Source organism: Toxoplasma gondii, chromosome VI (genome assembly GCF_000006565.2).
Source record: "Toxoplasma gondii ME49 chromosome VI, whole genome shotgun sequence".
NCBI classification, from domain to species: Eukaryota; Apicomplexa; class Conoidasida; order Eucoccidiorida; family Sarcocystidae; genus Toxoplasma; species Toxoplasma gondii.
Window position 1 is genome coordinate 2,628,675 of NC_031473.1, and position 21,288 is coordinate 2,649,962.

Here is a 21,288-nt window from a genome sequence, read left to right on the forward strand (position 1 = left end):
GGCGCGGGCGAGACCCTCTCACCGACAAGAAGATCGAGTTCAGAGATCGCGGCGCGAAGAGCTGCTCTCCAGGGTAGCTGTGACAAAGCGTTCTAAAGATAAGCCAGCAAAACCAGGAAGGCGGCGGTCTCCGCAAAAAGCGGAATCTCGCTGCTGTCGGAGGGGTAGCAAGCGACAGAGAGGACAGAAAGGCAAGGGCGATTGTCGTTTCAACGGAAAACCACGAGAAAAGCAAGCTCTGGCTCGCAGCCGCTGCGGCGCTGCGCCTTCTGGAAAGCGGGAACCTGTGATGTGACGCTCAAGTGTACATACACAGCGTCTCGCTTTTTTGCGGCGGGCGGGTAACAGATTTCTCTGGATGTTCGTGGCATTTCGAGACGCCGTTTTCTCTGTCGGAAGAAGAATTGCTGGCTGTCTCGGGACTGCACACTTAACAGACCACCGCCTTTGTGTCTTGGGAACAGAGGAACGCGCCGTTTCCTTCATCTAAAAACGAGTAGTCCGTTCCCCTGCTTGAACTGTGTTTAAGTTTTCAGGCCAAAGAAGGCCGTGACGGAGACTGAAGAGAGAGAAACGCGCCACGGCATCGTCCTTTTTCGCCTTCTCCTCGTGATCCAGCCTCATCTCTTCTTTTTTCGGCGCGTCGGTTCCTCGCTTGCCGTGTGTACTTCGCGCTCGCTCATTTCTACTTCCGCTGAACTCTCTTCCTCTTGAATTTCTCCTCCTTTACTCAGCTGCTGTTAAGCCCTTCCCCCTCATCCGTCTGTATTCGTCGTCGCATTTCTTTCGTGCTTCGTCTGATTCCGGGGGTGTCTTCGTCTTCCGCTGCGCGTATACACTCAGTGTGAGTTGCCGCCTTTTCCCTTGAATTTGTTTTTGCCTTTCCTGTTCCTCCGTTCGCATCGCTCTCCCGGCACCCGGCCTCCACACTGAACTTCTCTTCCTTCACAGCGTCTCCTCCTCTTCCTCCTTCTCCTCTAGCTGTGTTCGGCCAGTTCTCTTCTGCGAGTCTTCACGCTACCTGTCCTCTTCGTCGTCCACGTCACTCGTTTCTTCTGTCTCTGTGTATGTTCCCCTTCTGTCGCAGCGTCGCGCGAAGGCCTGCATCTTTGAATGCAACTTGTGCGCCGTCTTCGCCGAAAATGTTGCTAGCTATTCGTGAGTTTGTTTCGGTCGCTCTACTTGCAGCTGTCGCCTCTTTGTTTCTCGGCTTCCTGGACTCCAGGCTCCACGGGATTGACCTCGTTTTTCAAGTTTTCAAAGTCGAAATTATATGAAACGCGACCAGCAAGCACCATGCACAAGCTTATTCCTCCCCAAACCTTATCTCCCCCGGGGGCTTCTGTTGGGCTCCGGACAGACGCCGTCGCCGCTCCTCTCTCTTCTATCTCTTCTCGGGTGTCTCCCTCTCGTTCAGCTTTCAGTTCGTCCTCCTCTTCTCCTGTCTTCCCCTCTTCTTCCTCCTCATCTTCTCCCTCTTCCTCCTCTGCCTCTCCCTCTACTGCTTCGCCGATACTTCCTTCCTCTTCGTCTGTCTCTTCTTCTTCCTCCTGTTCCCCCCCTTCTTCCTCTGCCTCTCCCTTTTCTTCTTCTCCGGCGTTTCTTTCTTCTTCTTCCTCCTATTCGTCGACCCTCCCAGAGAGCTTCAGAGACCGGGCAGCGTCTCTGTTGAGTCAGGCGCGTTTCCAGAAGATTCTGACGCCTCGGCGTCAGAGGCCCGAGGCGCTAGTGTCTGACGGCGCGTCCCTCGTCGGCGTTGGCAGTGAAGCTCACGGAAAGAAAGTTTCTCCTGAGGACTCTTTCGAGTCTGTGGAGGGAACGCCGGAGCTTTCTTTTGTAGACGACCTTTGGCAGTACGTCCTTGGTCGCGAGGAAAGAAAAACCTCCCTCGGCTACGACTACCTTGTAAAGCTCCTCATTATCGGTCAGTGGATGCCGCAAAAGAACGCGCGTAAAAGCATCTCACATACCCGCGGGCAACCGCACGCTGCTCAGCTGTATGTACACTTGAAATCGGCGCTTGCTTTGTGCGTTTTCCAGCATCCGTTTTCGTGACCAGAGACGCTCTAGAGAGAGGTCGTCTGGCAGTTCGTTTTGCTTTCTTGAATGGGAGTTCATGGTTGTTTCAGACGCTGGTCTTCCTCGTTGTCAGTCCTCTGTTCTGTGAAGAAATACGCTCAGTCCAAAGCTTTAATTCTGACGTCTATTGTCTTCTCCTTCGCCTTCTAACGCTCTTGAGAAAACTGGTGCTTCTGTACTCCACTGTGTCTGTCTCTCGGCGTCTCTTCTCTCTCCCGTCCTCCCGTCCCTCTGCTCTTTGTGTCGAGAGCCTCCTCTGTCGCGACCTGCCTGTCGATTTCCAGTAGCCCTTTGCAACTCTGATTCTCTTCGTATTTCCTTCCTTCGGATGCTTTCGTCTGATGTCCTCTCACTTTCCCTTATCCTTGTGATCGGCGTCTGCGTGTCTCTGCTTCTTTCATCCACTCTTCACAAATGTGCTTTGTTTTGCATCATATTTCGCCTTTCATCAGTCGAACTTTAGGCTGGAAAGCGCTTTCGTCTCTCTCCTCTCAAAATCTTGCCGCCAGTGTGGTCTCAGAGAGCCGAAAGCCAAGTGCGATCTACGCAGAGTGACGGGACTGTAGACGAACCTGCGGCAGGGAGCAGGTCTCGATGCAGGAGCGAGAAGGCGCCAGTTTCACCCGCTGTGCTTCGCTCGATTCGTCTTCTTTTGCTCAGGAGACAGTTGTGTGGGGAAAAGCTGCTTGCTTTCTCGCTTCGCTCGCGGCCGCTTCCTTCCTCACAGAACCACTCTCGGCGTGGACTTTGAAACACAGACTCTCGACGTAAACGGGAGACGAGTAAAAATTCAACTCTGGGACACAGCCGGTCATGAACGATTTCGAAGTGTCACTCTCTGTACGCCTCTCACACTCAGCATTTACATATATATATATATAGATAGATAGATAGTTGGTAGTTGATCTACATATGTATATGTGTGTATGTACGCGTATATCTGCTTACATATTAATGTATATATGGGCATGCATTGGTGTACACATCCATGTAAATACACGGGCAAAAAGGCAATTCAATATCAGTATATATATATATATATATATATTCATATTGATGTATGTGTAAGTATGCAGAGATATACGTATGTGTGTGCATATATACAGGTTCAATAAGACATAAATATATTTTAATATATGTATCTCCATATTGGGATACATATGATTATTTGTATCCACCATGGGATTAACGTGAGACGAGTTGTGTGCAAAGACCTGGCGACACGTGTACACATACATCGATGCCACTTCACAATATTCTTCCTGTCTCTCTCTCTCTCTCTATATATATATATATATGTATATGCCTGTTCAAATATATATGTATGTGTGCGTATACATAGAATATTCACATGCATTTGTGTATTTGTATATGCATATACATATATGGACGTATTAATTTTTTGTGGCTTTTTTCGTTTTGGTTCAGCGTACTATCGGTCGGCAATGGGAGCGCTGGTGGTTTTCGATATTACAAAGCGAGAGTCCTTTGAATGTGAGTTTTCTTTTCGCATTTCTCTGATCATTGGAGCTCAATTCGTCTCCTCTTTCATTTGAATTTCCCGAATTTTTTACAATTTTCTTATTTCTTTGGTGTCTTGCGTTTTCATTATTTTTCTCATTTTATGTGTCTCTTGAGTGTCTTCTGCTAGTCCATCTTTTGCCCGGTGGTCTTTGATGGCGATGTTTATCTCCGAAAGGACAGAGAAGAGCAATCGATTCGCTGAGTGTGTCTGACTGCGAAAAATCAGTGTTTCTCGTCAGTTCACTACTGTGCTGAGGCCGTACACGAACCATCGAATTCAGTGAAGTTTCTCTGTTAACTGCGCCTTTTGATCTCCTCCGGATTTGGGTTTTCCCCGCTCTTTCCGTGGCTACTCGCTGTTCTGTTATTGCCGGCCTCACTTTTCCACTTTTTTCTTCGTACTTCGCTCCCGTTTTCCCTTTGCTCTTCTCCACTTCCCGACTCTCTTCTGTTCTGCACGCTCCGCAGCGACACTCGAATTGTGCGATTGGAGGGAACTGCTCACTCGAGATTCTCTTCTGGCTGTTTCGCTTGTGCTGGAAACCCAGTTGTTTCCACATTGCACCTTTTTTCAGTTTCTGGAATGTCCTTTTACAACTTTTCTCCTTTCAGCTGTGCAGTCTTGGCTGCGCGAGTTGGAGGACCGCGCGCCCCAAAATGTGCAGAAAGTTCTCGTCGGCAACAAAGCCGATGTAGAAAATCGAGTGAGTTCTCTCGTTGGCAGTGGTCTCTTGAAACGCCTCACGTCTCTTCTGTCCGCTTCCAGAGCAGCCTTGGGCTAGTCGTCACCTCTCAAATGCGTATTTCTCCCCGTCTACGCAAAGACGCGTATGTATGTCTTTGTGTATATGCAAAGAAAACCCCAATGCCCGTGTCCAAATATTTCTGAGCTTTGACTTCCGCCGTCATGCTTAGAACGGCGTGAGTTTCTTTGTAGTTCTTGCTTACGCTTTGCTGGATTTCGTGTGACTCCAGGTCCTCCCCCTATTGAAGTATTTGCTTTGTTCCACTCTTGGCTAGTACTCGTTTAGTCTTCTTACCTATGCAGGCACTAGAATCGCTTGCCTTTGCTTCGTCTGCGCCCTCGATGGTTTGACCCGACACTTGTCTGCATCCTCTTGCGTCGGCCTGCATGGTTTTTTTCTCTGCGTCTCTCTGCGAGCGTTTCTTCTCTCGCGTAGGCTGTGTCGAGAGAAGAAGCGCGTCGCTTGGCAGGGGAGCACAACTTGCATTACATCGAAACGAGCGCGAAGACGGGGCAGCATGTGAGAACGGCGTTTGTCGACTTGACGCTCCAAGTTCTCCGCTGCCTTCGCCAGCTGGAGCTGCAGTGCACATATACCTCCGACAAGGTGGATGGACAGAGCGACACAAGTCGCATCAATCACGCACTGAGCAACGGCACTTTGGACGTCGTTCAACTCGCTGAGGGCCCGGTGGAGAGACAAGGGGGTCTGCTTGGAGAAACTTTCGGGCGATTCTTCGGAAAGAAAAGGAACAGGAGTTCTGCCGTTCGAAGGGGCACAGTGCGAATGCAGTTCCACAGATACCCTGTCGACGACTACCTCGATTCCTGTCTCGACGTCTAGGGAAGGAAAAGGTAGAAACGAATCTTCTTTTTGTGATGCCCAGGGACGAAGCGAAAGAAACCCTACACTTGGTGGGAATGCGTCTCGTCTCAGGTGGATGCGAGGCGCACGACCACACTAACTGAACTGGCTTCCTTGCTGACATGGATCCGGATCTTTCGCATAGAAAGAGAGAAAAAGAGAAGGACGGAGACGACAGAAACAGGTTGCACTCCCCTCGTCTGTCGAGACACAGTGCGACGTCTCACTTGATGTCACTGCTGCTTCTTCTAAAGGCGTTGAACGCTGGCAAGTGCACAGGATGTTTCCTCGTCTGTCGAAGTGTTAGAGTGATTTTTGACACTATTTGTGGCACAGAGGTCCTTGAAACTACACGATTAAATTGTAGACTTTCACGCAGTGAGCTAAAGAGAGCTAAGTAGTTACACGGAGCTTGACAAACAGAGTTGATTCATCAGGAAACGACACAACGACGCTTAACATCCCTTTTCCTTGAGATGCACTTCTCGCCGTGAGTACGAAGTCGAAGTACCGAGTTATTTTTAGGCACACAGCTTTAAAACGGATTGAAAATGCGAAGAGCACAACGTAGAGCCCTTGCCGTCTTTTAAAGGGGATTTTGTAGTGTTGTTTTTATCCAGGCTTCTCTCGATCTTCCCCGTTCTTTGTCGTAACATGCAACTCGCGTTGCCTGTCACTTCGCTCACAGGCGATTCAACAAGGGAAAGTACATTCGTGTTTGTCAAGTTCGTTTACGACCGACGCCGACCGCCCTTTCACGTTAAGAATTCTGATTGCGTTTAAAGCACTTAAAACTCTATACGTGTATTTAGATACAGATACGCACGCATCTGTCTTCACGCAAGTGTCTCTCACAGTTGGCTGTTCGAAGTCAAGTCGACTGATCCAACGCAAAGACGAAGGACAGCAGAGTGTGTGTTGTTATTGCTTTTTCAGAAAGTGCTCAGTAGAGAAAAAGGCCCCTGATCGAAGTCGTGAGCAGAGACAGGTCTTCGCTTGAATACAGTTAAAGACTTTGTAGGGGGTAGACGTGCGGGCGAATAGCTCTGCCGAAAATCATCAGGCACGTGAGCACCGACCAGGTAACTGAAGACAGACTCTTTGCTGCACAAAAACGGTTACAAATTGCCGTTAGTGTGGCGACCAGCTTAAGTCTACTATGAATTGTTTCCATGGTACAACATCAGACAGGTGAAACAGTTGACCGGTTCGAGTGGATTGTGCGGTGTTTTTTGCGGTTTTCATTAATGGGACCACAGTTCCCTGGGAGCCTCAAACGGCAGCGACTGTCGTTTCACCACACGAGGAGAGAGGTAAATGACGGCTCCGTTCCAGGACGCGCACTGGCGGCGGCAGGGAATGCCCCGATAAAAGAAACGGCAAGCTCGACTTCCTCCTTTCTCCACAATGGCTTTTTCCTTACGGCTAGAAAGACAACCTCGACGACGAATATTCGGTTCGGATTTTTATCTCTTCTCGTTTGTTTGCGATTAGGGTTATGTCCCCACGGTGAACTGTAGCTTCCTAAACCGCACGCACAGCCCGCATTGGAGGACCCTAAAACTGAAGTTACATATTCACTTTCCCTCTTTCTTCCCGCTCTTGAAGGGTAGAAGTGTCCATCACAGAAACCCTTCCTCTTGCGACATTTGGTCGTCTCTTCCATCGTCAATCAAGCAATCTTCTTACAGTCTATCCACAAGACGCGCGGAGACGCCTTTCTCTGTCGCAAGAAAGCTCGCGCAGAGCTGTATAAAACGGGACTTACGATTTCTGAAACTATTCACCACCTAGAATACTGAAAATGTTTCCAGTTCAGGGAAGCGGAAACGCGCGTTCTTTGTCATCGCTGTCCACCTTCCCACACCACTGGACTCGTTACGCCAGCTGCAAGATATTTACCAGTAAAGTGCATGCCTCTAAGTAATACAAAGATCTGCCACAACATGCTCTCCGTGTCAGGGTATATCGCATTCACTTCCGTGGCCCTTCGACCTCCCTGTCTTCTTTCCTCGTTGGTGCGGCTGTCTCAGGAGACGTGGACAACTACAGAGAAAACCCAGTGAAACGAAGCGAGGCAGCCACGCGACAGCGCGCCCTCGCAGCTTTTCAATTTCTGAATTTCTTCGGCAGAAACCCGTTTTCGAAGGCAAGGAAAATCAAAAGTTAACCGATTGGACCACATGACCACACGAACACGCGCACTCACTGTTAAAACAGAGCGTGTGGAACAGCGTCCCTGCTATGTTTTGTTGCGACTTTGAATTCCCTAAAGAAGAAAAAAGGCACGTGGGCAGACGCTTGGGATATTCACCTCTTTCGACTACGCAAGAAGGCGCAGCGAAGTTCCACGCCCTAAAGACTTCCAGAATCAACACAACATGCGCAAACCCCCACATGTAGCATCAAGACACAAAGTCACCGACACTACTTTCTGCCCAGACTTCCAGTGTGCATACACCCGAACTGCGCGGTGTCAACCGGCGTCCCGCCTGGATGTGCACAGACTTGTACAACACACATATATACCATTCTGCAGAAGACGCCAAGCAGCTGGGCAATCTTCGCATTCCGCATTTGCGCCCCCACTCAAAGGCATTCTTCCCGGTTGTCTTCTTGCTTCGCGGTTTCCTCATCGGTTGTCTCCCTCATCTCCTTCTCCTCATCCGGGGACGTTTTAGAATCCTCTTGCGTCACGAGTTCTCGCCTTCTTTCGGCGCTCCCTGCCGCTCTCCGTGCCTCCACCACAGTCTCGCCCTCGAGCGTCCCTTCCGAGCTTTCGTCTAGCTCGTTCTTCCCCTCTTCGTCGCCGTCACTACCTTCCCTTCTCTCATTCTCCTCCTCGTCGACCTTCCTTTCTTCACTCTTCTTCTCATCCTTCTGCTCTTCACTCTGTTGTCGGCTTTCGTCTCCTGCTGTAAGCGCCTTTTCAGGCTCTTCTTCTTCCTCCAGAACCCCCGCCACGCGACCTGCGGCACCAGGCGGAGCCTCCACCTCGCCAGTCGTCTCTGTTTCTGGCTTCTGCTCCCCTTCCCCTCTCTCCTCGTCTCCTCCACACGCTGCTCCACACCCCGGGTCTCGCGGCCGCCTCGTCTCGGTTTCCGACGCAGGCTCCCCTCCGCGACTCTCTCCTCCGCTCGCCAGCACATGACGTCTCAGCTGCTGCGCCATGAGCTGCACGAATTGCATGTGAACTGTCCCGCTCTCCAGGAGCGACTGGAGACAGGCCTTCATGGTGGAATCTGTCCCCGGGCCCTCGGACTCGTCTGTGTCTTCTCGACTTCGCTTCTCGCCCTGCTCGCAGTTGTCCGGTGGGAGCCGCGACTGCGCGCGGCCCCTTCGCTCCTGAGCGCGGAAACTGGCGATCACTCGCAGCAACGCTTGCTGGACTTCGAACAACATCGCGCACTGCATGAACTGCGCCATGAATGAGTAGTGGGCTGTGAGCTGCAGAAGGGCGTGGGTGTCCGACGAGAGGGCCTCTAACAAGCGCGACGAGGAGACACCTCCGGCCGCAGTCCCGCCTTCTGGCGCCCCTCCACTCAACAAGCTCCCGAGAGCCTCGGAGAAGCCGCGAGATCCCAGCGGTTGCTGGGGATTTGCCTCCGAAGGGAACAGAGCAGGGGCAAGTACTGCTGCGCCACTGCATGCGCTAAATTTGGGTCGCTCACTGCTCTTCTTCTCGCCGGACTCTCGCTTCCTGCCCACGCCAGCGATACCCGGAAGCGTCCCCAAGAAACTCAGAGCGCTCTGACGGGCCTCTTCGTCGCCCCCACGCCGCAGCCCCGCGCTCGCTCCACACCTGTCTCTGCCCCACAAGAGCGACCCCGCCATCGCCGCGGACGACGCAGCCGCCGCCGCCACCGCCGCGTTCGAGTTCGCACGCGCGGGCAGGCTGCGGAGCTTGAGGACCAGAGACCCGGGGCCCCGCAGAGCCTCGAGCCCGGGAGTCTCTCTCTTCTCCTTCAGCTGGAGGGTCTGCGCCTGACCGCCCTCGTTCTTTGCTTCGCGTCCCCACGCCTCCGTTTCGTTCGCCTCACCGGCGCCGTCTACCCCCCCAGCAGACCCAATCTCGATCTCGAGTCCTCCTGTCTTTGCCGCTTCCCCAGCCCTCCTTTCTCGGGCTTCCTCCGCGCTTGAGACTCCTACCTTTCGGTCCTTCTGCTGAAACAACAGGCTCGCGGCGAAGTCCGCCTGCGGCAGGGCCCCTGTGGAAAACAGAGATCCCACCGGCGAAGCACTGGCCAAGGCCTGCACGCACTCAAGGAGAGCCTTGGCGTCGGCCACGGCTCCGTTCCCTCCTTCGCGAGCTTGACTGTCTCCGTCTCCGCCAGCGACAACCGGCGAACCGCCTGTCTCTGTCTCCTGGACCCCAGAAGAACGCCCTGCCCTCGGGGACTGCATCCCGGAGTCCAGCTGGTTTTCGGCACCACGGGCTCCCATATGCGTTGACATCGGAGACAGCGAAAAGTTCTCCAAAGGTGCATCTTTACGTTCTTCACTTTTCCCCACGGAGGCCAGACCACGTTCCACCTGTCGCTCGTCTCGCTGTTCCTGGCTCTCGGCCAGGTGGTGGTCTAGCGCCTTCAAAAGAATTTCGATTTGCCGCATCTCCTCCTCCATCGCCCCACTCGCGGTCCCGTCTCTGTCCCCGCTCTGCTCCGTAAGGAAATCGAGGCCCTGCCCCGCGCCACTCCGTCTCGGGGCCTCTCCGGGCCCTGTCGCAACCCCGTCGGGTCCGTTGCCGCCCCCGCACGCGCCGCTGCGCTCCAGGGCGCGCCGGACGGATGCGCCAGGCCCAATGTCAGCGGCGGCTGCCGCCTCGGCGACTTGCAGCATCAGAGACCGAAGAGAATCCATGTCAGCCCCGCGTGCTTGCGCTGAGTTCGCCACGTCCAGTTCTTCCTCAAGAAGGCGAGAGAGGTCCGACAGCTGGCCGCCCTCTTGCGGCGCAGCCCCCTCAAAAAGCCGCGGGCGTTTGGAGGCATGGGCCCCGAGCTCCTGGCCTGAATCGCCCCGCGCGTGCAACTTCCCTGGAGCTCCCACAGACGAAGCAAGATGGGCCTGTTGGAGGTTTCCTTCACCCAGGAACCGCGAAGAGAGGAACTCGTCGCGTTTAAGGTTTATAGCCTCCTTGTCTCCCGTTTGAGAGAGATCCCCTCTCTCCGACACCCCGGGAGCCCCGAAGCCGGAGAACTCTTCTGTCTTCAAGAGATTCAGTGCCGAGACGGCCGCCGAACTGCCGCTGAACTGGGAGTAGCCCTGCGCCCCGGTCTGGGCCCCAAGCAGCTCGCCGCCGTTCCCGTCCGATGCGTCCGCGCCGTTGCTGAGCCCGCCGGCCCCGGGGAGATCGAAGGGGTCTGCGGCGTCAGGCCCGACGCCCTTCTGAGCGAGATCGAGGCCCAACTCCTCTCGGAGCGCGGCGAGAGACCCAAGGTTCGATCGCGGCTTTCTGGGGCGCCCGCGAGCGCGCTTCTCAAGGCCCACGCCGTTCGCTCTCTGCTCGCTCGCGGCCGTCCCCAGAACTCCCGGTGGCAGAAAGAGACCCTGGCGCCCAGCCGCGTGCGGCGTTTCCTCCTCCTGCATCAACTCGTCGCTTGTTCCTCGCTCCTGCCTGTTCAGACTCCCGGCCAGAAGCTCCTGGAGGGCCTCGGCGCCGAGCCACGACGGACCCGCTACAGGGTTCGGGCGCTCTTCCTCGCCCTCGAGACCCGGCTCTCTATCTCCGCCTGAGGAGGGCCGCCGCAGAGACAGCGCGGCGCAGATCCCCTCGGCGGAAGACTCGAAGGAAGAGATCACGCCGCCCGTCGAGAGGCGCGGCCCGGAGAACGGAGACGGAGGCGCCGCAGTCTCTCCCAGTTCCAGCGACGCGCTGTGGTGGAACGGCGGAGGATATACAGAAGAGAGCGCCTCGCTGTCCTCCACGACACTTGCCTGCTCAGCTTTGTCGCACTCCTCCTGCGCCGCTCCCGCCACCAGCAGGTCATTCGATGGGCCCTGGGGGCCAGAGGCCCACGCGAAGGCCTCGCCGTGCCCCCCCAGATTCGCCACCTGCGCCAACGCCTGAGAAGTCACTTCGGGACCTGCATGCGGAGAGGCCGCCTCCGGGGACGACGCATTCTGCAACACTTCCTCGTTGCTGAAAAGACAACAGAGGACACCCGCGTGATGGCTGTGCGGTTAGGGAACGATCGACAAATTGACGGGTGATGCAAAAACTCCACAGGTCGGGGGAGAGAGTACAGTTGGGGGCGGGGCCGGGAAACAAGGTGTAGGAACTGAAAAAGGCATCTGATAGGAGAGAGTCCTTCGGCAGCGACAGAGGAGGTTTCGGACAGACACAGTTTAGGGTTTGAGGCAAGAGAAAGACGGCTCGGAGCGTTTCAGATCCCCGTGGACCAAGAAGGCAGAAGGTCGCAGAGACTCACGGCACACAGGGCCGGCGTGACAAAGAGTGCTCGCCGGCAAGGAATCCGTCAAAAGACGGATTTGGAGAACAATGGCGACGAGAGAACTGAACGAAGATGGCGCAATCCGCGGGAACAGAAGACTTCTGAAAAAGATGTGAAGAGGCTCAGGGAGTGTGACAGATAACAGAAAGAACGACTTGCAAACTTACTCGCTCTGGCCCCCCTCCTTGGCTGTGAGGGCGTCGCATTTGTGCGTTAGTGCCGTGCACTTCAGCAGGAAGTCCCAGACGTCGGCTCCCATTAAGTGAGTGACTTTGAACAGTTCCTGAATGCGTGAATCGGACAAAAGAGTCGAACGAGGCAGTGCAGTGACGTCGACAGAGAGGGCTACACACATTCACTGAACGAAGCCTCAAACCGATCCAAATGAACACCCAAGTCGACCGAACAACAAGCATCCAACGACAAACAGGACGACACAGCGAGAATTTCTGAATGTGCGGAAACGCTCCTCTTTTACTTTGAAAACACAAGTCTTGGAATTCGTAAATGCAGGAACTAACCAAACGTAACCTTTTCGACTATCTCCTCTTTAGCAATACCGAATAACAAAGTTCAACTCTAGCAGAATCCTTCCGTGTCACTTCAAAGGACCTTAACTCCGACACGCAGAGAACCAAAGCCTACCTGGACAGTCGCGAGAGTGAACAGATCCCGGCGATAAAGGCCTTCAGCCATCAGGCGCTTCTGCCAGTAGTCCGGATCCGACCAGTAAACCCCGCGGAGCTTGCGGAGAAGGAGGCGGCGGCCGTCCGCACCCACGGGCCAAGCAAAGCCATGGACCCAGGACTCGTACGAATAGAGATGAGGATTCTTCAACAATTCCACCGCAAAGCTGCTCCCCGACACCTACACAAAAATGACAGACAGCACGAAACCAATACACACCAGAACAAACACACAGACATATCAAACGTACACCAGCATACACATAAATATATATACTTACATATAAATAGATATATACTTTCTAGGAGGAAAGAGCCTGACAGGTGGCAGCACACTCTTCAAAGGACACAAAGACATGCACCGAAAAACCAAGAATCGACCAGGACAGGTGCAGAAAAAGTACCATTTGGAAGACCCAGACACCCAAAACGATTCACGCTACACCCAGAAACAGCCTAAGCACATACACGTATATGCATCAAATATACAAAAAACACACGTACATACACATATGCGTTTCCAGATAATACTGCTGCTTCGACCCTTGTCTGCATACCTTGGAGAGGTCGACGTGTTTGGCTTCTTCAGCGAAGGGGCCAAGTTGCTCCATTTGTCTGTACGCGAGATCATACTTCGTTCGTTTTCTGCGGTTTCTTCCGCCTCGCCTGACGACTCCCGCAGGCGAGACGCTCTTCACCATGACGGAAGTCATTGAACTAGAGTGCGGCACGAGAGACGCCCCGTAGCTCGACGGAGTGGTCCCTGCCGAGGAGGGGGCTGACGTGACGAGGCCACGGGAGAGCGCGTGTGGACGCGACGCCTGGGTCCTGTCTCCACTCTTCTGCCCGGACCTGACCTTCTGCTGTCTAGGGGCCTTCTCGCCCGCGAAGGCGCCAAGCAGGCCCGCGGACCGGGCGGCGAGACCCTCAGACCCAAGCTGGAGCCCAAAGGCGTCGAGGGCTGCCCCGTGGAGATGGCTGGGCGACTCCTCAGTGTCCGGAAAGCCCGCAGGACCCCGGAGGCCCAGTACCCGCGGCGTGGGGGTCCCGTTAGACGCTTCCTCGTGCATCAGCGACGCCGAGAGCGCGACCAGGTCTGCGGGGAGTCCCTCGTTTGGCCTCTTTGACAGGGAAGACGACGCGTTGCTCGCACACTCGAGCCACATTGAGAGACCCGCGGGCGAGCTCAGGAGGCGTCGGCCTTCTTCAAGAAGGTCGCCTGGCAGAGAGCCGGGGCCCAACTCTTGAGTCGCAGCGGAGTTCGCCCCATCGCGGGGCTCTGACACGCGGTCTCCGACAAACTGGCCTTCTGCCTTCCCCAAGGCGGAGGCGAGAGACAGCAGCCGACTCCGCTCGCTGTCTCCGTCGCACCGTCCACCGAGGCCTTGGGCCGAGGCGATCTCCGCCGCGACCGCGGCGAGGCCCCTCGCAAAGTCGACCTCGGGGCGGAGCTCTGCGTCTCCCAAAACGCTCGGCGTCGTCCTGTTGCTTTCGGCCGCCTTTCCGTCTCGATCGGCCAGAAAGGCGTCGGCGAGAACTGAAGAGAGGGGGTCGTCGCCTGGTTTCTGGGCCTCTGCGTCGCGCCCCAGCAGCGTCTGCCTGAACGCCTTCGCGTCGCCTTCTTCGAGAGCTGTAGGCGACGCGGGTTCGCTCCCGCCAGGCACGACCTCTGTGCGGACTCTCTTTCTGCGGGGGTTTTCTTCGTCCTTCACGGCCAGAAAGTCGCGCTCCGCTGCAGATCTGAAGTCTTGACCAAGGCTCTCGATTTCAAGCGTTGTCGCACTCGCCGCATCTCCGGGGCTGGACACACTTCCGAAGGTAGCAGCGTCCTTCCCAGAGACGCCCGCGAACTGGCGAATCCGACGCAGCGCCGCTTTTCTTGAGCTGCGTTCTGCCCTCGCGCTGGGGCCTGTATTTCCATTCAACTCTTTCGTGCAAGGACTCTCAGGATCCTCCGAGTCTGATACGCGCCCGCCCAGAGACGCACAATCTTCCATCTTCTTGGTGCTCACGAGGGCCTCGAAGCTCTCGTCCTCTGCGCTTGCCTTGCGCTCTGTCTCCTCCGAGTGTCGCGGGGAAATACTCTTCTTCGCTTCGTCCCCTTCGGGCCCCAGCCCCTCGCGCCGGCCCCCGCGCGCCCGACGGACTGGGCTCGCGGTTTCGCCACTCGATGCCTGCAACAGGTCTTCGGGTCCAAAGCCTTTGGAGACACTCTTCGGCGTGGCGCCAGAGGCGTCGAGCGCCCAGGGCGTGCGGGGACTGCCATCTTCGCGGCTAGCTGCGCTGTCGCACTCGTCTTGCGGGACCGCTGTCGAGGCGGACGACGTAGAAGACACCTGAAGAGAAAGGAAGACGGAGTTGCTTTTCGGGCTCGCGAGACTCGCTGCTGTCGGAGACATGGATGCCAGACTCGTTTTGTCTCCACGGCCGTCCGCAGATAACGCGGGCGGTGCCATGCTCGCGGAGCTTGGCGCTTCCATCGCGACAGACAGACTGTGGGGGGCAGGAAGGGCGCGAGAGAGAGACAGGGGAGAGGATGAGAGAAGGGACGAGGCGGCTGCGGCGGATTCGAGGAGCTCCTTAGGTTCGCTCGACAACGGATCCGTCATCTTCCCTCTCCCAGGGCGGGACTCACGAAAACGGAATTGAGTACACACACATGCGGTTGCGGAAGAATACTGCGGCGCTTCCACGCACACAAACATAAGAAAGAGGCCTCTGTTGGAGCCTGGGCCAAAGACACTAGGGTCGGAAGCTCGGAACGTCGCTCCACCCTCAAACTACACATGCTGCATTGCGGCATCAACGCCCATCTCCGGCACGGACGGGTCGGACGCGAGAGATAACTAAAGAAACAGGAAAGGTCCACACTCTTCAGAGAAACGCTCGGAAACAACTCGGATGTTGCAATCCAAATGCGGAACTTTATATCGGCGCGGCCATGCACGGCGTCGCTTTGCGTCCTGCACGAAGACCTGAGAGCATCGGAGCCACACCAGCAAAATGACGCTGCTGAAAAGACGCTTTCGCGGGAAAAAATGAAACGTACGGAGAAAAAACGAGAAAACTGCTGCTTTCCCAACCGACGGAAACGAAAAACAACGGGGAAAGACACCTGACGAGGGCAGCCGACCTCGACCGAACGCCGCGTGAACGCAACGCACACCCCGCGAAAAGTCCAGTGAAACGCGACGAGAGGGGTACGGAAAGAACCCACGGAAAAAGCAACTGGCCGAAAAAAACCGGTGGGAAAATTCAACCTCCAGAACACGACAACACAGACCATGCAGAAGGCACGCGCCGTAAAAATCTGGAAAGGAACCGGTAGAATTTCCTGGAATTCTACCCACAAGACAACGTCCTGCTTGGAATATTCTGGACCGGCAGAAAAAACCGTGTGCGTACGGCATCGCCGGCGCAGAATTCTCAGAAAGGACGCGCCGTCTCTGCACTGGTTGTCCACGGAAAAGCAAAGACATAAGAACAAAAGTTCCGTTCCAGTCTGAGCAAAAGGGGACAAAAAAATTCAAGAGGTGCCTGTCTTGGCAAATGCTGCCTACCTGTCGGATTTTCACGTAGGTGTCCGGAGAAGACCGCGCACGTCTCGCCGTTTTCATGTGCGCGAAATCGTGTCTCCCTGCTGCTGCAGCTGGAACTCTTTCCCAAAAGTCGGTGGACCTCTTCGAGCGATGCCAAAACGCTGCAAAATGCCATTCATAACGACCAGGCATGTTCGCCCTAGTATCTGCTTCCCCGCGCTCGGGATAGAGGGGCCCGCTTTGAAAGACACTGGATCGCCGTGTACCACGGAAAGCGAAGCTGTGCTCTCTCGGCACACCCCACGCTGCAGGCCGTTGCTCCGAAAGTTCCGGTTCATTTCACCCTTTTCCACGGGTCTCGGGAAAAGGGGCAGGAAAACACCGGAAAATGCAAAACAGACGAATCCAAAGGCTTTCAGGGGTTCTGGAACGCGCAGACCCGAATGCCGTCGCGTCCCACATGAAATCCGACACGCAATCTCGCACCTCAGCCCTCGGTCGCGGCTGAAACCAGGTCTTGCACAGACATACATAAGACGTGTCCACCGAAGGTCCCGATTTTTTTCAGACTGCAAACACGCCGATTTCCCTGGTCGGATTACCAGTAGCAACCCACTAGTGCGACGGGATTTCTCATCGGTCAAAGTCACTGCAGAAGAGAAACGGCAGTTGCTCGCCTTGACAATCACCGACAACTTGTGAAACTCGGGCAAACAATCAGAAAAGCACCGCTGGCAGACAACAGGAAAAGTACACGGCCGAACCCACGGAAGGCGGAAAGCTCAATGTTCTTCAGAGTGTATGTACACCCCCACACCCGCTGCAGCAACTTCGTCTGGAAATGCTCACGGAAAAAACACTGCAGCCTCCGACCGGTCTCAAACTTCTTTCAAAAAGGAATTTACTTGCAGTCAAGGCAAGAGGAAAACGGACCCCCTACGGCCGCTTACAGAACGCATTCGCAAGCATTTGACGGCACGTCGTGCCTCTAAAAACACGCCTGGTGAAGGGAGAATCGACTAGCAATCGTGGATTTACTATGTAGAAGCCGGCGCTGCCTGAGATGCTCTTTCCAGACGACACCGTCTCTCAGGAATATCATCCGGTCGATCGTCACGGAAGGCACACCAATCAGGCGGTCAAGAACGCATACGAACGCGAGTTCGGTGGTGATTCCGCGGCTGTGACGAAAATATTTCTCGGTGTGATGAAATAACCGGCAGCTCCACCGGAAAACAAGCAGACAAGTGAAGAGACACGGAATAACTCGCGAGAGGCGTAACTGGAGGCTCTCTCACCCTGGTTTCAACTGCGTTTAATGCTACGATCAAAAAGTCCCCAAAAACGAGAGAAAGTGTTGCTTACTTGAGAAGCGAGGGCACAACAAAAACGAATATATATTGAGAGACGAGAAGAGCCTGCTACGTGGCATATATGACCTAGAGGGTAATATAGGAGGACCTCTCTTCCCAGCTCTCTTGCGGAGGCTACCAGGACCACTCTCTGTCCGACCTTGTCAGGACAGAACGAGTCGCGGCGAATACCAGGAAAACGGCAGAGCGACGCGGGCCAAAACGGCTAGGAAGCCTATTGCCCGAGGAAGAGAAAGTGAAAAAAATCGCGGCCCAGTCCAGAGGGACCACACTGCAAAGCTCAAAGCTCGCAGCAGATATTCTCACACGAGGACACGAAAGACTAGCACACTCTCTCCCGGGTATGTCTTGCTGCAGATCTTCGGGAAGGCTCCGAAACGATGCCACGCCAGCTCAGCCCCTCGCGGTCTCCACGTGGCTTTCTCGGCCAGAAATCACTCAAGAAGGCTCACAACACAGAGCAAAGCAGCGAGAAAAAAATAGAAAAATTCCCCACCACCTCGCACAGAAATGAAGGCAAGCCAATTTGAAAAACTGCGTTCGAGGTTCGAAGCAACGGGAGCTGGCAACTACTCAAAAGATTAACCTGACGGTTGGCAGCAGCTGCCGAGAGAGCCTGCTCTCCCGTCGGGTTTCCCTGCGACGAGAAACGCCAGCCATGGGCGTCTCCCTCCTAGCAACTCCGATGGCGGCCAGACCCGAACAGCAGCCAGCGCACAAGGCATGGGCAGCCGCCCCTCTCGTCTTTGTCGTAAGAGAGCAGAACGAGCACGGCGGCGCGACGCAATCACGTGGAAAACTCATGCCTGCAGCGAACGCCCCCCGCGAAGAACAGAACAAAACACGTCGGAAAACGAAGCGAAACGTCCCATAAAAGACACTTCAAGACGCCGGACAGAAAAAAACTCGAAAAAGCTAGCCTGGTGCAAGCGGTTTCCTCTCCTCCAAACACCGGACAACCGACCCTCTCGCAGTTACACAAGGCAACAATAGCACGCGCGCGGAGGTGAACAACCGGACACACCGCAGAGGACAGGCGCTCGTGCGCGAGAGAAAAGCTATACTCCATTTGTCGACAAGGCTACCAGAGACAGTGTCGCTCGGAAGCAAATAGCGAATCTGTGTGTCGTGTTTGCAGCAAAACTCGCATGGGGTAGCTGGACAGATGGGTGAGCAGGAAATGGCGGTGAGATGCGGAACGGCGCAACAACAGAGCAGTGAAAACGAGGAAAACCACAAAAATGCTACACAGCCGTATACAAGTCCACACACACAGACCACTCGCCGCCGTTGCTCAAGGCAGCCCCCAAAAATCACGTGGCCAAAATGTGGCAGAGTTGTTCGAAACAATTAAGGGTGGTCGATAACCCGACACAGGGAGGTCCATCCACAAAATGTATTCACTGAGTGTCGTCTGCGAACCTACGCGAGGGTTTCCACTAGTGACAAGGCACCGGCCTTGCGGAACGGACAAAGCTATACGCGAGAAAACGAGCTGCAGCACGTTCTGCTGCGAGGACGGGCCATAGCCTACAACGTTTCGAGGGATTTAACTCCCGAACGAATAAACCGGTTGCTAACGGAGAAGACAAACAAACTGCAAGTTCTAAATCCCCGGGAGCGTCGCAGTGGCGGTGCGCATATGTCGAGGAAATACCGCTGTAACGCGACTTCGCTTTTGGCTGAAGATACTAAAATGGCTAATACGACGAGCAAATGCCTCATGATATTTACTGCAGCAGGGCGAGCCTGTGTATTTAGTCGAAGCAAATTCGCTGTTTCTCGTCGGAAGGGTAAGCATGGGGTCCAAGGTGAATCCCGGCAAGGTTTTCCAGCACATCGAGACTACCTGCACACATTTTCTGTCGACACGACAGAATCCAGTTTGGCTCCGTCAGAGAGATGTTGTCCCCGCGGTTCACTTCTGGAGGGACCCTCTGACTAACACTCGGGTAGGAAAAGGCCACTGCAGTCCGGTCTACAGAGTTTCGCGAACTCTCCGTTCGACGCAGACCCTTCCAATTGTTCTGGCCGACCGTGCAGAAAGTTTCAGGAGTAACCCGTCATACAACTCTTCTGCTCGACGGGGTAGGAGGCGGTGTTCTAGTTGCAAAAAAGTTGGCCTTTACGAACTACTGGTGGTTCACGTGACGGCAGAAGCTCGACGCCTCACGCCGCTGCCATCAGCAGTCATCCAGCAAATGAGGGGTTATGCTTCCACGCAGTTGTAAGCCAAATATTTGACCATTGCATCTGTTCTGGGCCAGTACGTGTTTGAGTGTTATAGGCGTCTTTTACCTGCCCCCGAGGAAACCAGTATGTGCAACGAAATTCGCTGGTTCACTGAGAAACAGCGGTGCTGTGAGCGAATTAAAACCGTGGTACGCTACTGTACAGTTTTTAAACGGACGCGAAAACGATCGGTCACAATGCAGGGATAACGTGCTGGAATTGCACGCACGCAGACAGGATACGCCTCTGTAAGTGCTTCGCCTCGTTCTGGAAAGGATTTGAGTGATTGGGCGTCAGATAAGCGCGAAGTGCCTGTACAAGAAATTGTGGTAAAATAGTCTTTGATACGCCGTTGTTTTGCTGATTGATAGATAAATGGCTTATCACAGTCTGTGTCTCCACTTTGACCGCCCTAGGTGAACTGCTCAGGTGTTGTGTCTAAGCTGGGATGCCGGCGTCCAGGAGATGGTTTTGGGAGGAGCCACGTTTCATACAACTATTCATGCATGCACTAGGTAAGGCCTGAAGATGTGAATGTAATAAATAGCTTTCACGTGCCCCGATCTTCGCCAAACTCCGAATATGCCTATGCGTACGACTGCGCATAAGAGCTTACGTTTGTGCCGCCCCCGGTCCTCTCCCCCCTACCCGTTAGTCCATAGCGAACACGCGCCGGGGGAACATGACTCTAGAGAAATTGAAACACACACCGTAGCACGCCAATACAAAATGCCGGGCATACGGAGAGTCTCACCTTTGAATGATCTTCCCCTCAAGGTCCTCCCTGGCGCGGCACCTCAGCAGATGTGCAGGATCATCATAATGCCCTGGCAGATAGAGCCAAAACTCCAGCAGCGGTGAAGTACATCTAACAGAAGACAGAGTTTTGAAGTGCGGCATGTGATTTTCTGGTGTTTGCGTAGGTTATATTTGCGTCGCACGTCAAGGAAATGAGGTCTGTTTCCCATGCATTGTATGTGTAGGTTAGCACAGAAGGCGGGTCCTCCTCAGCCATCATTTGTAAGTCTGGAAGTGTTCATACTTGTTATTGTTGCAGCATTTTGCTTGTCCGGCCGATGTCGACTAAAATCGTTTATCCAGTTACTAAGGAGGTGCCAGGCCAAGAAGAATCGGATCCGCGTATTTCGTGCAGACTAACATTGCAAAGGAGATTACCAAAGTGAATATCATGATATTTGTACAGGGAACCGCATAGGTATCGCCCACTGCGAAGCCTGCATCAGTAGTTTTTCACGCACACAGATCAACCGAGTTGCGTGTGTCGTAGTCACTTGCCATGTGAGAGATACGGAAGATCTCTTCTCCAAATGCAGCCATGGAATTGTCATTGAATCGGGAACTATCAATTTGATCTACGGTAGGCTGGTCACCAGGTTCCTCTTTACAGTTTTTGCAAGCTAGATTTGAAAATCAGTCTTACCGAGTAACCAGTGCTTCCCTTGTGTCATATTGTTGTCAAAGCACGAGATTCACAGACTGTGGCGCATCTACTGTGTAGTTTGAGTATAACGACTTCTTCCGTCGAGCGGTCGGCTTTCGGGACTGTGCCCTCATTCGGTTCTTCGTTTTCATCGGGGCCCCTCACGTAACACACTGCCCCACAATCAGATTCTCCGCCCGTCGATTTATTGCTCCTTCCTCCTTCACGTTTTGATGTTGCAGATACTGGTGGAGCCTGCGTGACTGTTCATCTTTCTTAGAGAGACTCTGCGAAAAGGCAGAATCAGGTGGTTTAGTGTCTGCTGTTGATCATCTGGTGAAACGACCATTCT

General features: G+C 54.3%; 3 protein-coding genes across 3 annotated transcripts; 1 reads left to right on the plus strand and 2 right to left on the minus strand.

The window, feature by feature from the left end:
* Positions 1-50: 50 nt before the first annotated feature.
* On the plus strand, positions 51-5,433 carry TGME49_243450 (Ras-related protein Rab2BV, putative). The gene is made up of 5 exons (XM_002366803.2): positions 51-1,924; positions 2,740-2,919; positions 3,508-3,573; positions 4,216-4,307; positions 4,785-5,433. The coding sequence occupies exons 1-5, from the start codon at positions 1,297-1,299 to the stop codon at positions 5,190-5,192; spliced, it is 1,374 nt and encodes a 457-aa protein (XP_002366844.1). The 5' UTR covers positions 51-1,296; the 3' UTR covers positions 5,193-5,433.
* Positions 5,434-6,483: 1,050 nt separating this feature from the next.
* TGME49_243460 (hypothetical protein) lies at positions 6,484-15,056 on the minus strand (the record flags this gene model as incomplete). The annotated part of the gene is made up of 4 exons (XM_002366804.2): positions 6,484-11,352; positions 11,833-11,948; positions 12,311-12,532; positions 12,909-15,056. The coding sequence occupies 4 exons, from the start codon at positions 15,054-15,056 to the stop codon at positions 7,803-7,805; spliced, it is 6,036 nt and encodes a 2,011-aa protein (XP_002366845.1). The 3' UTR covers positions 6,484-7,802.
* A 141-nt stretch (positions 15,057-15,197) lies between these two features.
* TGME49_243465 (hypothetical protein) lies at positions 15,198-16,082 on the minus strand (the record flags this gene model as incomplete). Its single annotated transcript, XM_018780674.1, has 2 exons — positions 15,198-15,326; positions 15,912-16,082. The coding sequence occupies 2 exons, from the start codon at positions 16,080-16,082 to the stop codon at positions 15,198-15,200; spliced, it is 300 nt and encodes a 99-aa protein (XP_018637511.1).
* Between the last annotated feature and the right edge of the window lie 5,206 nt (positions 16,083-21,288).